Source organism: Teleopsis dalmanni, chromosome 2, assembly GCF_002237135.1.
Source record: "Teleopsis dalmanni isolate 2A chromosome 2, ASM223713v2, whole genome shotgun sequence".
Taxonomy (NCBI): Eukaryota; Metazoa; Arthropoda; class Insecta; order Diptera; family Diopsidae; genus Teleopsis; species Teleopsis dalmanni.
Genome location: NC_051847.1, coordinates 225,597,549 through 225,613,316, shown reverse-complemented (window position 1 = coordinate 225,613,316; position 15,768 = coordinate 225,597,549). Strand labels below are relative to the sequence as shown.

Sequence of the window (15,768 nt, the reverse complement as noted above, 5' to 3'; positions counted from 1 at the left end):
AAACAAATTTTAGAAAAATATTTCAGAATAGCAGCGAAATCGAAATACTTCAGTCGAGTTTCGAATTCCAAGCTGAGCGGTCAGAAATATTAAAGATTGAATTGAAAAAATTTTGAAAAAATCCAGAATGCCACTTAAGAAAAAGGACGAGTATATTCCAATCAAATGCGAGGGTTGGGACGGTAAATTTCTTTATGCGCCGGGCACTACGAATAACGTCTCAAAAGTGCGTCGCTATAATCAAAATGTGACGGACACCTCAAATTTCTACGGTTTCAACACGGAGCCCACCATCTTGCCAACCACTTGGGATGGTACCTTCGTGAAGAGTGGCGAAACACGTTTGAAACAGGAACGCAATCGCTCCGATGATTCCGAATACTTCCAGTACAACACCGATCCAACAGTATTGCCCACAACCTGGAACGGCGAATTTGTCCTGGATCCAAATGATGTACGCATTAAGCCAGAAAGAAATTTCTCCGATGTGCGAGATTATGCTGAAGCAAGCCGTTTCAGACAAGTGAAATGATGGAAGAGTATCAAGTGAAAAAGGTTTATTGAGGACGAAGGGACGCAAAGAGTTCCACTTTATTATTTTGATTTTTTTTTCCAGTAGAAAATTGGTATTTTTTACTTCACTGAGTATTGCGTTCGTTTTTTTACTAACCACAAAAAGTGATAAAAGATTGTAAACCTTGCAGACTATAGAATAAGTTTACCGGCTTAAGTAGTGTAATTTAAAGAAAACAAAACGAAACAAATAAATAAATGGTTATAAACAAAAATAAATACAATTAATTTAAATATGAAAATATATTAAAATAAATTAATAAATCACAAAAATTGCAAAAAAAAATTTCTTTATATAAAAATAATTATAATAAAAATGTTTTTCTGATTGCCGTATAAAAAATGTGAAAAAAATAAATTTTTCTTATAAAAAATTTAGTTATACAAATTTAAATATATAAATATATATATATATATATATATAAATATAAACTAACGTCGTCATTACTAATTTTTTTTGTTCCACAAAACATAAAACCGCTTTAAGCAAAAAAAAACAAGTTTCCTCATCTCTAAGCACTTTTTTGTTTATTAACTTTTAGTTTTGGTAAATATTTAAAAATAGAAATTGTTTAATTATTTAATAAAAATGAGTTTTAAACAATAAATTTTAATTTTAGCAACTAAATTGCTTTTTAATTTTAATTTTTTAACAAATTTTGTTGGAGACGCCTAAAGTTTGAGAACCGAAAACTTCGTGTGTCTACTAGATTATCAGCTGAGGGTACCGGGTAGACTGGGGGTGGGGTGTGTCTAATGACTTATCACTCAGTTGTTATCAGTCTTTACAGTCTACCTCTGTGTAAACACAGATAAAATATATTTAAATTTTTTGTGAAAATCGTCCGAATTGTGGTAGTCCACATAGGCTTCAACATCATCGAGATATGCAGAATACAGAATAGAGCGTTCTTATTTATTTAAAAAACACATACTTAGAATGTTTCTTTCTTGTTTATATGAACAGTGATGGACTAAATATGCAAACATAGCGAGAAACTACTGTTTCTTCAAGAAACAGTCTTTAAAATTACTATTTATAGTGAAGAAGAAGTAAAGTATTTTTAATATGTAATTGGTTGTTAATCAAGGTTTTTCTTAATAAAATGGATTATAATAATTAATTTGGGGTCTGCAGAAAGTGGAAAGTGAGCTGCACTGACCCTCCTCCTTACTAAGCATTAGCATATATTTATATACATATAACATGAAAATAAAAACAAATTATTATGTACATAAATTTATGTAATTATTAAAAAATAATTCATTAATTGCTAAATATACTTCATAATACCTTTTATTCCTAATGAATCTCTAGAATTGTTTTCCCAATGAATAAGTTACATTTCCATGATTTTATATGGTAATATTAATAAACTAATAAATTAAACTAAATTCTTAACAAAAACTATTGTTCTCAATAGAGAGGTTTTTATCCAACAGTAGTAAATTGCAACAACAACAATTTTTTTTTATTATTATGTTGAAGCTGTTTTGAGCCAGTGGACTTAAGCACTTTTACTCGAGGTAAACACTTACTTATAACTCGAGGTACTGACTAGTTTATTGTTTATCACTTCATCAGACTAAGCAATAATTAACCTCAGATCTGCATACCTTCCCGAGGAGCCTGTCACCATTTTGAGATTTGATAACGCGGTGTTGGTAAGTCTGTCAGTTTTCGCAAATAATTTCAGGGCTCTGTCCTTTATGTATTTGTTGATGGGATCAATCTTGAGGTCCCTGAGGTTGTCATTTTTTATTATTTTCTATTAATTGGCTGACCAAATGGTATATATCGATATTATATACCATGTATTAACTTTTTTTAAGACAGCTATGTTATTTCTTTTTTCTGTCCTAAGCTCTTAATAAATGTGGTTTTGTATTAGAGTCTCATAAGCACATCCTTTTTTCTTTAGCAAAGAGGAAAAGCATCGGAAGCCTAAGCCTGGTAGTGACTTAAACACTTGAAAAGAAGACTTTTCCGTCCGAACGAACAGATACACCCGGAAACATTGTTAAATATTTCGTCGAAAAAGAATATTTGATACATGCATATTATTCTTTATAGTACAATTCAGCGCGATATACTCATCGTTTTTCTTTTAGTCTTTAAGCGAAAGTTACAATTGTTTAGTTCATTGAGTAAATGGTCTTCCTCATCAGTGGACTTTCTCTTTCAAAACCAGTTGTTCCAAGGCAGTTTATCATTTCACTACATTGTCGTAGTTAATTGGATATTTATTAGTAATTACCTTTATTATTTTAATTTTTTATTTAATAACTTAAGCACGGAAATGTAATCTAAGCTGTCTATTAAATTCTCAATATTTTTCGATGTGACTACAATTCAAAAACTTCAATCTCCTGTTTGTCTCATAGTTGGGTACCTATAGCTAAAACCAAAGCATTTCGACCAGTAAATGTTTGATTTGGTAAAGGATCTATCTAATAGCGTGATAGAAGAAGAAGAGCAGAAGAAGGCCAACTGTCTCCAAAATAATCATATTCTATATATAGTATTGATATATTTTTTTGTAGCATCAGTTATGTCTGCAATATCTACTTTTTCAACTATATGGAAAGCATTAAAAGATATAGTGTCAGTCTGCAATCAACTCTCAGGAATGATGTCATAATAGATTTCATACATTAGATCTGAAGAATCTTGAGCTCAAGCCTATTCGAGTAAGCAGAGGATGAAAAACTAGAGAAGAGTATACTATAGAAGAGTATACGTAAATTTAAGTAAGCCGGTGGGTAAGAAGCTATTACATGTAAGCATGTTAGTTGAATATATACTATACTAATATATATATATACATAAGTGTACAATTTCTTTTGAATCAAATTACAGTGGCATCGTTTGATATCTGATATAAACCGAGTGGGTAAACAGGATGCGAAATAAAAAGACGCGCAGTACGTTCAAAAAATATTGTAAATTTTATATGGTATATACTATATACATACATTTAATACTATTAAAAAAAATATGTTATTAAAAATATGATAATGTATTTAAATATTTATATTCATTATGTTTTTATTGCACTTCCCTTTCCCAATCAGAGCTAAATTATCATATGATTTTGGCTCATTGTTGGGATCTACTTTCTACCAGCGCAGAGTCAACTACGTCCTACGACGTTGTCATTTATGGCTCATACAGTTAAATATTGTTTTTATTTTCTATTATATAAATTCAATTAAATTTAATTTTAAATTAAAGTAAAAATGTGTGGGATTTGTTATTAGTCGAACGTCACAATCGCTGCATAATATTTGCTTCCATTTAAGGCCGTCAATTATGGCAACTCTGCTTCGAAGCCGCAGAGTGGAAGGAAATCACAAAAAAAAAAAAATAAATTATAAATCTAGTTAATTAAAGCAAATTGTTTTGATTTTGTTTTCTATATTCAATTAAATGTTTTGAAATTTAATTATACTGTACTTGGAAGAAAATGAACTTGATATAAAGAGTTAATTAGATCAAAGCCTTCAGCTAAGCAATTATATAGTCAATATTTTCGACGACTAGAACCACTCTTTTTTTATTTATTTAAATTTTTAATATTTTAATATCAATTTATTGCCATAAATAAGTAATTCCAATACAGGTGTTTGGTTATTAGTTTATTATAATTTTTTTCCATAGTCTTAGGTTAGATTAGGTTAGATCAAGTAGGAGTGCCAGCCTTGTGCACCAAAGCTCTCTTAAGCATTTGAGCTAGTTAAGATATCATGGTTGAGACAGAGTCTGTATGCGAGACCCTAGGGATCACTTTAAAAGTAGTAGTCTCAAATATATATGGTAGTGGATGATCGACGTCCCTTTGGAAAGAGTTCGCTTCCTGACTGTACTCGAAGGGAGTACAGTTTCCTTATCATCCGCAGAGCCACAACCCTGACAAATGTCGTTAGAGGGTAAGCCAAGTCTTATTACATATTTTCCGAATCAGCTGTAATCTGTCACCTTCGATATCGTATTATGAGTTGAGCACCTTCGTTGAAGAAGCTGACTGGTACTGACGACACTGCCAAATTTGTACTTTAGTTTGGAGACGTCAGTATAAATTTCAACAACGTTAACATAGATATCTGTCTAATAACCTATTTAATTTAAGCAAAAATTAAATTTTTAACTTTGTCATTGCATTCTTCTTTCCGAGCAATGGAGCCTTTTGTGGACCAATGCTTCCAAAGTCAAAGTGTTTCATTTTTCATGATTTGAGGTACGCCTTTTACTCGACTTATCTCAGTGCTCATGCTTTGCCACTTGCATGTGATGCATTTCGTATATAAGTATGCTCAGGCAAAAGCCAAAAATTTACTTCGGAAGGAGATTTCCGACAATTTCCGGAATTCAAAAAACAATGCTTTCTTAACCCTTCTAGGCTTTCCCTAATACGTTAGAGGGGAAATATATTTGAATTCTGTCTCCTATTAAATGACTTCTCTTTATTTTCCAAAGTACTTTTCATTCATATAGCAAAAGGTATATGTAGGTGGTCAGTTGATAGAACAAATAAAACTTCTTAATATATATTTCAAAAGAAGACATATGTCTTCATGACTGAATGTATTAACATCGCCAACTTAAATAAATGGTGTGGTTGTGGTTGTGGTGCTTAAAATCGCAAATTATTATAGTACCAAATATTGTATAATTAATTTGATAATAAAATGACAAGTGACAAAGTATGATAGATCCAGATATCACTCATTCTAAATTCCACTAAAAGGTCTTTCGCGATTTTATTTTTTATTTGAAAACTTGTTATTTATATACATTTATATATGCTATAAACTCTTTTAGTATGAACTGACAGTTCCAATGAACTCTCGATATCACAATTATCTACTGCTGTTAAGGTTGCGGTTATTAAAGTTACGTATTCTCAACAAAAGTTGTTCTTCTGATAATAATTCGATAAGACAATAAAAAACACAGTTCCAATTAATTTAAACTTTTTAACAATGAATGAATAAATGACGATTTGTTTACTTTAACAATACAATAAAATAACAAAAAAAAGTATTATAAATAAACAGTTATGTTAATAAATGACTAGAAATTGAATTAAATGGCATAACCCAATGTCACGATATGGAGGATATATCTAATAAATGGCCGTTATTACTATTCTTAAATTCAAGATGCAATGTGACATCTTGACAGCTTGCGAGCTCGTCCACAAGTTGGGCATATATCCCCAATAATACCACGGCGGTCCACGTGAAAGACCTTTAGCCCTTAGCTTTACGTATAGTGATTAGTTAGTGATTGTGTGTGCAAAAGTCTTTACAAAATCTAGCCAGTGTTACCAAACCCTGTATCGTAACTATTTACCTAACACCTTATATATTATATTTATCTCTTTTCACTTTTCACTTCTCAATATCCATAAATCTATCAATAGACATATTAATGATAACCTTGCTGTTTTTTATCTCTACCATGTCTCTAATTTACTGGTATTAGTTGCAATCTATCATTTCATTGCCATGTACCAAGATGATTTATGGTGAACTTGATACCGTAAAGACTAATTAAACCATCCAAACGACGTTGGAGGATCAATTAAAATATGTACCTATTTCTTCGTTTCATAAAAAGGTGACATATGTAGATATATTACTATTTGCATTCTGAGCCCGTACCTGAACATAGTAGTTAGTCACTTTCAATTGTATATATCTTCTCATTAGCTGTGCAATTAATGATACGATTATTAAATATGAGATTATCACTGAGAAACATAATTATTTCGGCTCACTTTATTATACCATACCACATATAATCCGATTGTTAAACTCGGTCGGAACTATCTTTTATGTTCAGTTCTCACTAAAAATTTTTATAGATCGCAGCGTGTGAGCAAAAAAAGCGACTTACGAAAATAAAAGATAAAAATTGTTAACAAATAAAAATACAATAAATTTACTTAAGCACTTAAGAGTAAAATTAAAATTAAGAAAAGTTCATTAAAGTCTTATCAGCACTTCCAGGAATATTCGAGACACGCAGAAACTCTCTAATAATTTGCAAAACTTTTCGCTCAAGAACCTCGATTCGGTCGCTGCCATAAATCAGTTGTGCTGTGCTGCAGGTAGATCGGGGGGCTTAAGTATAGAACTTAATTAAAATTAAGCAAATTTGCAAATTAACAACAAAACATTATCAATGCAGAAACAGAAGGCAAAGGGGACTTTTTCATTTGGTTAAAAAATATTTACACAAATGATAAAAGCACAGAAATATTCGGGTGTATATAAGAACAGAACTGGAGACAATAGTATTAGTATCAGCGAAGAAAATGTTCAGATTGGGAAGTACTTTTTTTATACTGCAAGCAATTTTGATTGCAGCAAGCGTAAGTTAATAGGAAATCTGCTTATTATTTTGTAAAATATATTATCACAGGATAAATTCGTACAGGCACAGGATATAGCAGTGCGACATTCATTCGAATTTGATGAGTTATTAAACATCACAAGCAGAACAGATGATCTTATAAACATTAATAATCGCGTTTTAGCCAATCATATTGCAACCGATAAAGATAAAATTGATGCTTTTAAATCTGGCTATGAAGAGCTCATTTGGTCAATTGGATTGGATGCACTCTTGTTGGAACTTAAATACCGCGAATTCGATAATTACGTGAGACCTTTACAAGTAATAAGCGACTTTACCAAGCACTGCGTTCAGAAATTTCTTTGGCAGCTTCCAAATCTAAACACCGTCAAAACTAATTTGAATTCCTGTGTCTCATCTGCTAGTAGTTACATCGGCACAATTATCTCCAATGCAGTTTCGACACAGAACACACTCATCAGCTACTACAATAGCAACTTCAAGACTTTGCTGGCGAACTGCAAGAAATTAGAAGCACAATCGCATTTAAATTACACCATCTGCCTTACGGAAGCCGTAAGTGAAACTTTTGAATACCTACATCTTCCCTATTTCTTCTCGATTTCTTTGCATTTCTTGCAATAAATAATGAAATACTTTTTTTTATAGATGGCCACTGCTCATAATTACTTCATGACTAATAGGAAAACTTTAGAAATCAGATTAGCGGAAGCGCAATGTGCTGCCCGCAATCGCATTCGTCAGGCTGTAGATTGTAGATTCCCCCATATTTACAGTACAATCGAAAAAATTGGCATCATCAAGCAGGGAATTGATGACTGTATAACATATAAAAGTGGTTTCACGACACCTACTTGCAGCAATTACGTTAAATTGGATCAATCTCCTGAATTCTTCCATAATTTCACCATATATAATCCATTCTACGGCTTCAGTAATACAACCAAATGTGTGCAAGTAGATTTCTTTGAACCTGAACGTGTGGAATTGTCCATAAAAGCATGAAAAAATTTAACTACGAAATAGAAGTAATTTTAGAAAAAAATTTGTATTAGAATTTATAGTTATAATAAATCTTAATATAAATACACACATACATACATATGTAGCATTTAAAGTTAGTATTTACAATAAAAAATAATGTTTTTAACATATACATATAATATATACCTATATTTCCCAATCTGTTCTATATAAAATTAAAAAACAAAATAGTAGGATGAGGATGTGATTGCAGTCCAAATAAAGACTTTAATTAAATGTTCAGTAATTATGTTCTAGAGGATCTAACTTTAGGTAGGACTGATTTTAGATAGGAGCTTTTTTGGTTTCGGCTTCTAATAATAAAAGTTATGGGGAAGCTGAAAATAGTAACTATACTACTTCCATTCTTCTCTTTGCATGACAGGCCGGAATGGTAAGTTATTTGTCGAAACTATGTTAATGGATCCATTATGCTTATTATCTCTAAACAAGATTGTAAGACTTTTCGTGAATATATTAACAGAAGAATGTTTCCTCATTTAAACGCTGATAAAAGATATATTCAACGTTTATAATTTACGTTTTGGTTCATCAATGGAATTTTATCATCTGGTCTGCAGAAGATTTTTGATATTCGTCGTACGATCCATTTTTAACATATATATTCCTAACCACAAATCCGGAGATCGGTGATATATTTATTATTTAGTTTTATTTAATTTATCTAATTAATTTAAACAATCACCAATCATCAGAATTCTTATCCAAGAACAGAAAACATTTCTAGCCTCCCTCAAACAAGTTGACTATTTCAAATTGTTGATAAAAAAAACTCTTCTTATATATGAATATGTATCATAGCACATTAGGACGAATGACATCCTCAGGGACCTTAAAATTTATCTGATCAAAAAATACATAAAGGATAGATCGAATCTCAGAATGGTTACAACCTCCTCGGGGAGGTATGCAGATCTGAGGTCAATTATTGTTTAGTCTGATGAAGTGATAAACAATAGTCCAGTCAAGGCGCAAAGAGGGGTTTATGAAGAAACCTCGCAGTGAATAAAGAGTAAAAGTGCTCAGGTGCACTGATTCAACTAGCTTCAACATAATAATAAATTATGAATCTGTTAATAACAAAAATTGGTGGGCTAATGCGATGAACATTATAAAAAAAAAAAAAAACATTTCTGGAGTTTATATGAATAGATTGGAATATTTAAAAGGAGGAATATAATCTGTTTGCAGTTATTTAAGCTTATTAGTGTGAAGATTTATTCTAAGGAATGCATTCATGTGTGATATAATCCTTTGCACTGGAACCACTTGATTGTTTAAGGTTTCTATGACGGTTTAATTTGAAATCCGTTGTCTGTAGTAACAAAAATGCAGATATGGTTAAGGCGAACCACAGTAACATTAAATCTGATAATAAGTCTGATAAGCTTTATACAAACAGTGACATACAATCAGCTAGTATAAAACAATATAGCCGATAAGGATAATAACCTCGTAATTTATATAGAAATAGTTTGAAAACAAACAGCGTAGCTGCGCATAGTTAAAGGCGAAAAACTGGTCACGTGTGAACTGTAGTATTACGGAACACATAAACACTTTTTGATATATTTATATGGTCGACATGAGTTTTCAGATCAACTTAAACTACACATAATCTAGCGTTATCTTCTTTATAGTAGTAAACAATGTAGTCACAGAAGCAATATAAGCTATTAATAAGCCAGAAGACATATTAGCTGGACTTCTTACTTAACAAGTGCGTAATGGGCTGACTAATGGTGTGGCTAATGGGCTGGCTAATGAAATGGGTAATATACTGGATGATGGTTTAGAGTGATTTATGCCAAATCATATAATACAAAATAATTTCAAAAATGTACCTCTATATCTATTGATATCGGGAACATTTTTTAAACTATTTATATAAATAATATAATTAATTAATTATATTATTTTAAGCCAGCGTAAAGTTGCACAATGTCATATGTTTATTATGAAAATAGCATATAAACGGTATACATATAAGAGAGGTTAATATCAAAGAGAGCTTTATATCTTCCATCCAGTTCCAAGCCATAACATAAGATATACAAATTTCTTGATTTTGAGTGCTTTTTTTTCTAATAGTTTTATACAATAAAGTAACCTTTAAATTTTTATGTCCAAAAGTAAGTTAAGAAGCATGCGGATTTTAATACAACACAGGAGGAAGTTTTAACACCCTGTTTTAAAACGTTCTTTTTTCTTGTTGAGAAAGGTAATGAAGACAATTTTTCGAAGAAGAAGAAAAATTCTTGATAATTGTAAAACGGTATAAATGGAACACTATTTATTCTCGTAGTGGTGACATCAACCAATCAATAATCTACAACGCAAGCGCATAAAAGTATACTATACTTATTCACATCTCACAATGTAGAATAACAACAGCGCAATAAAAATTAATTAGACAATATCAAAAACATAGAAAAAATATTTAATGATTTTGAAGTTTTTTGACAAGAATACAAAAAGTAGGGCAATAATTTCAAAAGATTGTTCTTTCTGCTTTAGAGAAGAAGGGGGGAATAATAGAATAAAACTCAAAATACTAAACATGTACAATAAATCAAAAATGTGGGTCTTGAATTTGTTTAAATAATTCTTGCACAGAAACTTGTAATTAAAGCTATAGTCACGGAACTTGCTTTTAAGACTCCGACCAATCGATAGTTAGAAGTCAATAGATCGGTCCTAGAAGTGGTAGGTAGGTAGGTAGTAAAATATCTACTACAATGTGCAAGTGCCGTTTGTCCCTTGTGTTGCGATTGTATCGTTAATAATGAGTGACTGAGACTCTGGAATGATATTGGCTGCAGCTGCAGTAATATATTGAAAAAAACACTAAATTACAGTTGACAAGATAAATAAATAACGCTGGAAAATAAATATTTTTCACAATTGAATTTCTGTAAAACTCAGACAGTGCCGTTTAAATTGACGATGCCATAAGATGCTATAAAAAGTATGCTATAAAAATCGGGCGCATTATCTAGTATAAAAAATGTCGCCTGCCTTAGCTTTCCGCTGCGCTTCCCCGATTTAAAGGAAATGGGAGTAGATAACATTGTTGTTGCTAATTTGGTTCCGCGTAGTTTTCTTCGCAAACCCATTGATAAGAAAATCTGCTCACTTTAGATCGCTTATCAGCTTATCAGGGTATCAGGGTATCGCGGTATCAGGTTATCAGCTTGTTGAAAACTAATTAGTGCTAATTATTCAGAATTTCGGCCTTTCGTTTTTAAGATTAAAAATATAATTTAAAAAGTTTTTAATTTGAAAATGAAAAAGCTGTGCAAATACCACGGGGTGTTCCCCTGTCTCAGAAGAGCAGAAGAATCACTTTTTACGAGAACAAAAGTTTTGTAAATAAACTTTTTTTAATGAATGAATGTGCGGCGAATGTATGAATCAAGGCAACTGGCGAGGTAATTAAGTGGAAAAGCAAATACATTTATGATTGGGTTTAATTGGCAGCTGAAGTGGTTTACTCTTGAGAGGAGGAAAAGGGGTTTTTTGCACAGATATTCTTCATTCTTCATGAACTGATATCAAAGTACTTCGTGTGGTATATAAGCCGCAGTGTTTGGATACAGATTTTATCATTTGAGTTTGGAAGTTAATAGTTGAAAGAAGATGGCAGAGCACAGTTGGATGAATTTGGCAAGAATTTTTCTCGTTTTGCAGGCAGCATTTGTGGTGGCAAATGTAAGGAATGAAAGAATTTTTTTTTTTGGAAGTAGTTCTTTATTCTTGTTTATTTACTTCCACAGACGCAAGCGGTAAGTGTACGTGTTGCAGGTGAATCTAATTTGACTACTACTACCCGTGCAGAGGACTATGTCATACAGAATCAACGCCAATATGCAGCGAATATATTGAGCTATGAATCTCAGCTTGCCGAGTTCAAGTTGAGCTACCAACAGCAATTGAATGCAATTGCAGTACAAACTACTCTAGTTGAAGATAAGCTGAGTGAGGTTGAGGAAAAGTTGAATCCTTTGGAATTGTTGGATGATCTCAGTAAACATTGCGTACAAAAATATCGCATTAAAATTGCGAAAATAGCTACAGTGAAAGCCTCATTGGCCAGTTGTGCTGCAACTGCTTCAAATGTGATGGCCAGTTTGGTTGCACCGGCAGAAACCACCATGAGAAACCTCATTAATTATTATGCTCAACTGAATACTAATCTGAATGCATGCAAACAAAAATTTGAGAATCTAGTAGTGAATTACACGCTTTGCGTTACGCCATTGGTAAGTGAAATTAGTAGCAGTAATTAAATGTGTAATGAGAAGAAATTATACATTTTCTGTTTTCTCTTCCCTTTCCCTTTAACAGATCAACACAGCTAATTCGGTTACCAAGACAAATCAGAAAACTTTTGCCACTCAAATTCAGGAACTAAAGTGCAGTGGTACGGGACGCATTACACAGTCTTTGGATTGTAGTTTTACCATTTTATATAACACAATTTCTGTAATCGGCGAAACCACACGTTTGATTGATAATTGTATCGCAGGCTTGGAATACTGTCCGCCTTGCCAATCAGCCCCAGTTGATTCATGTCCACATAGCATCGACTTAACCATAAGTGATTTGATCTACAGGAATGCGACTATTAAAAATCCCTTCTATGGGTTGAATTCTACCGTACCGTGCATAAAGATATACTTTGTGCCACCAGCTTAAAGACTGTGGGTTGCTACTTGGCTACAGCTTCGAGCAGAAGAGTCAGTAAAAGGGAAAACGTATCAAAGTTACAGTATTAATTAGATAATAATGATAATAAATAAAGATGTGCTTATATTTTGCAAGAAGTTAAGTAAATAAAAAATAATTCTAAAATTAGAAATATTGTCTTCATTAGTTAAACTTACTTTACAGTCCGTTCATTTACTTAAATAGTAAAATCAATTCACTTATATATTGCTGACGATCATAGTAGACTTATGATCTGTAGATAAAAGCATAAGTAAATTCTCTTCTTATAAAAGTAAAGATTTGGAGAGAATTTCAATAAACTTTTGAAGAGAATTGGTCAGTAACTTCTTCACTTAACTACTGAAGAGCAATCATAGAATATAATAGTATATATACATGACATGGTTCCTCTCAGTGTAGCAGAACGGTGATAGATCATGTTTCTAACAGACCCCAACTGAATATAAGACATTGTGTTCTTCGAATGAAAATCAGAATATAAGATGCTGAGCGCATGTTAACATCAGATGGAGTTGGGATTTCCTAGCGTAAAGATATAGTTCTGTTCCTGATCAAAGCCGGACAATTACACAGTATGCAACTAGATGGTTTATCCGCTTCCAAGTAGAGTCGAAAATCCATCTCTTTGGACAGACCCATTTTGAGTGTATGGGTAGACATTTCTTCTGGTGTTCTTATACTTGCACCCCGTATAATTCTTGAGGCAAGTGAAAGCAGATACAATGTAAAATCATTATTTTTTTATTACAGTTATTCTATGCTCTATTTTTGTTATACCTTCTCTTTATTACCATTATTCTCTATTATGATCCGTGAATCAATTTTATCCATAAGACTAAAATAATTTTAAAAACTTATTAAATTATTCCTATAATTAATTTTTTATTTCTATGAATTTTAATTTTTATTTAAGAATAAAACATACGTTCATAGCATGTTTTTATTATCAGCACTTAATTTTTTTTTCCATTATTTAATAACATTTTTTTTTTACTAATACAAAAATACGTATGACTGTTATCTTAATAGTACTAACATATCAACGACTAATTCCTACACTAAAGCACTTTTTCTGATAAAATTAATTTGTAGGCATGGTGTAGATTTGGTGACACCCTTGAAGGGATTTGTAATCTTCTCACTGGTCACGTCATCTTCACCCAAATGCCAGCCTATTTGATATGGGCAACGACCTTCCGTAGCGCTTAATTGATCACTGCACGACGGACAGAACTCATGTCCATTTATGCAATTCTCCACCAGCCCATTAATCCCACCAATCGCATCAAGAGTATTAAAGACTTGGATGCCATAGCAGTCGAAAGTTTCTTTAAGCTTCAGATTGGCACTGCACTCCGCTGAGCTCATTTGATTCATAAAAGTATTGGTGTTCGTGCTGGTTACAGCAGTCGTGGTCTTAACCTGTAAAGTAGACGAGGATTAAATTTAATGTTAATGAAAAGCGTCAATGTACTTTAAAGTACACCCACCACATTTGTAAAGCAGATTGTGTAGTTCGTCTCGGTTTCCTTCTTCTTCTTGCAATCCTTCAAACCATTCGCAAATTGATTTGCATAATAGTTTTTCAGATTCTGCAGCGTTGAGGCCGCGCCGGAAACCAGCGACGCATATGCCTGGTTAGCTTTGGCTATGTAATTGCCGAGATTCGTTTTGATTGTGGCCCAAACTGGTATTTTGCTGCGATACTTTTGTATGCAATAATCATTCACATCTTCCAGCAATTCCAGGGGATTAAGTTTGTTTTCAAGTTCGTTGAGTTTCGCCTGCAAAAAGTCACCATGCAAGGCAATTGTGTCCAGTCGTGAGTTATAGCTCTTCTTGAAATCCTCCAGCTTTTCATCTAGAGCCTTTGTATTTGCCGCCAATTGGCGTTGATGATGGATAACGAAAAAATCCACGCGGGAAGTCGTTGTGAGGTTGTAGTAGAAAGCATCTGGCAATGTGACAATGTTGTTGCTCTAATTAACAAATTAAATTCATTTAATTAACAATACCAAAGTAATTATTTTCATATAAATTTATTTACTATTGATTTGCACACAAAACAAGCGAAAATCATTAAGCTTATAATCTTGATGTGTGTGGCCATGATCGTTTTGATTTCTGTACTGAGACTCAGAATACTGACTTGGATTTTATTTCCTCTGTTTTATATGCGATTTATTATTTTTAAGTCTTGCTCGGGTTGCTGATAAGAACTGGGCCGGTACTTTTTTTCTGTAGGAATTTTTACATTGAATGTGATAATTTTCTGCTTTATAGCGTTCAGTTTTATTTTAGAGAATTGAGAATTTGACAATTGACAATTTAAGAGCAACCGACCTAAGTTTATTCGCAAGGTTTCAGATGAAATTCGCATTAATGCATCAGAACACACATTTTGAATGTATTTGCTTCTCTTTAAATTATGGCTAAGTTGTGTCTGTGTGGATAATGATTATGGGTGATTAATTATATTCATATTTTCTTCAGTGCTTCTCATTAAACTTGCGCAGTCTCCTTAAGGGTTCTTTGAACTTTTAAAATTAATTTCATTTATAATTGCTTTATTGCCAATTAAATCACTGCATATGAGCAATCCTATCACTATGCCATGTACTGGTATTTTTCAAGGTGATTCCCACATACTTCTTAGCTCCTGTCTCGTTCACATGCCGCTTAATTGTTAATAAATTGTTTCGTTTTAATTACTGAGTACATTTTTGACTTTCTCAGGTGGCAACGTTGGAAAAAATGCATGTAATTGAGCACTGAAATGGCTTGTTTGCACATGCATAAGCGACACAATCCAGACATCGACTCCCAAGTTTGCTGCTGTTTGTGGTAATCGACCCTTTGTATAGGAAGAGTGTAGGATGCGACACATTGCCACAATCTCTACAATAAAAAAAGATGTATTTCTCTTCCTCAGTTGATCCATAACAATAAGTGTGGCTGATTTAACCTCTGTAAGTAATAAAAGTTCTCATGGTGATATTTTGTTACTCTTTAAGCAAAATACTACATAGAACATT

The 15,768-nt window shown here is 32.4% G+C and overlaps 4 protein-coding genes across 5 annotated transcripts; 3 read left to right on the top strand and 1 right to left on the bottom strand.

Annotated features, from left to right (window-relative positions):
* On the top strand, positions 1-590 carry LOC119681141. The gene has a single exon (XM_038094242.1). The coding sequence runs from the start codon at positions 128-130 to the stop codon at positions 530-532; it is 405 nt and encodes a 134-aa protein (XP_037950170.1). The 5' UTR covers positions 1-127; the 3' UTR covers positions 533-590.
* A 6,256-nt stretch (positions 591-6,846) lies between these two features.
* On the top strand, positions 6,847-8,037 carry LOC119681732. Of its 2 annotated transcripts, none has more exons than XM_038094998.1 (3): positions 6,847-6,953; positions 7,019-7,513; positions 7,607-8,037. In XM_038094998.1, the coding sequence occupies exons 1-3, from the start codon at positions 6,897-6,899 to the stop codon at positions 7,961-7,963; spliced, it is 909 nt and encodes a 302-aa protein (XP_037950926.1). In that variant the 5' UTR covers positions 6,847-6,896; the 3' UTR covers positions 7,964-8,037. The 2 variants fall into 2 exon arrangements, with proteins under 2 accessions (XP_037950926.1, XP_037950925.1); XM_038094997.1 differs by having other exon boundaries at positions 6,854-6,953; positions 7,004-7,513.
* Positions 8,038-11,604: 3,567 nt separating this feature from the next.
* On the top strand, positions 11,605-12,862 carry LOC119681474. Its single transcript, XM_038094679.1, has 3 exons — positions 11,605-11,713; positions 11,779-12,264; positions 12,350-12,862. The coding sequence occupies exons 1-3, from the start codon at positions 11,642-11,644 to the stop codon at positions 12,698-12,700; spliced, it is 909 nt and encodes a 302-aa protein (XP_037950607.1). The 5' UTR covers positions 11,605-11,641; the 3' UTR covers positions 12,701-12,862.
* Positions 12,863-13,600: 738 nt separating this feature from the next.
* Positions 13,601-14,892, bottom strand: LOC119681791. Its single transcript, XM_038095079.1, has 3 exons — positions 14,781-14,892; positions 14,224-14,712; positions 13,601-14,155 (listed from the first exon to the last, which is right to left on the bottom strand). The coding sequence occupies exons 1-3, from the start codon at positions 14,841-14,843 to the stop codon at positions 13,787-13,789; spliced, it is 921 nt and encodes a 306-aa protein (XP_037951007.1). The 5' UTR covers positions 14,844-14,892; the 3' UTR covers positions 13,601-13,786.
* Positions 14,893-15,768: the final 876 nt, after the last annotated feature.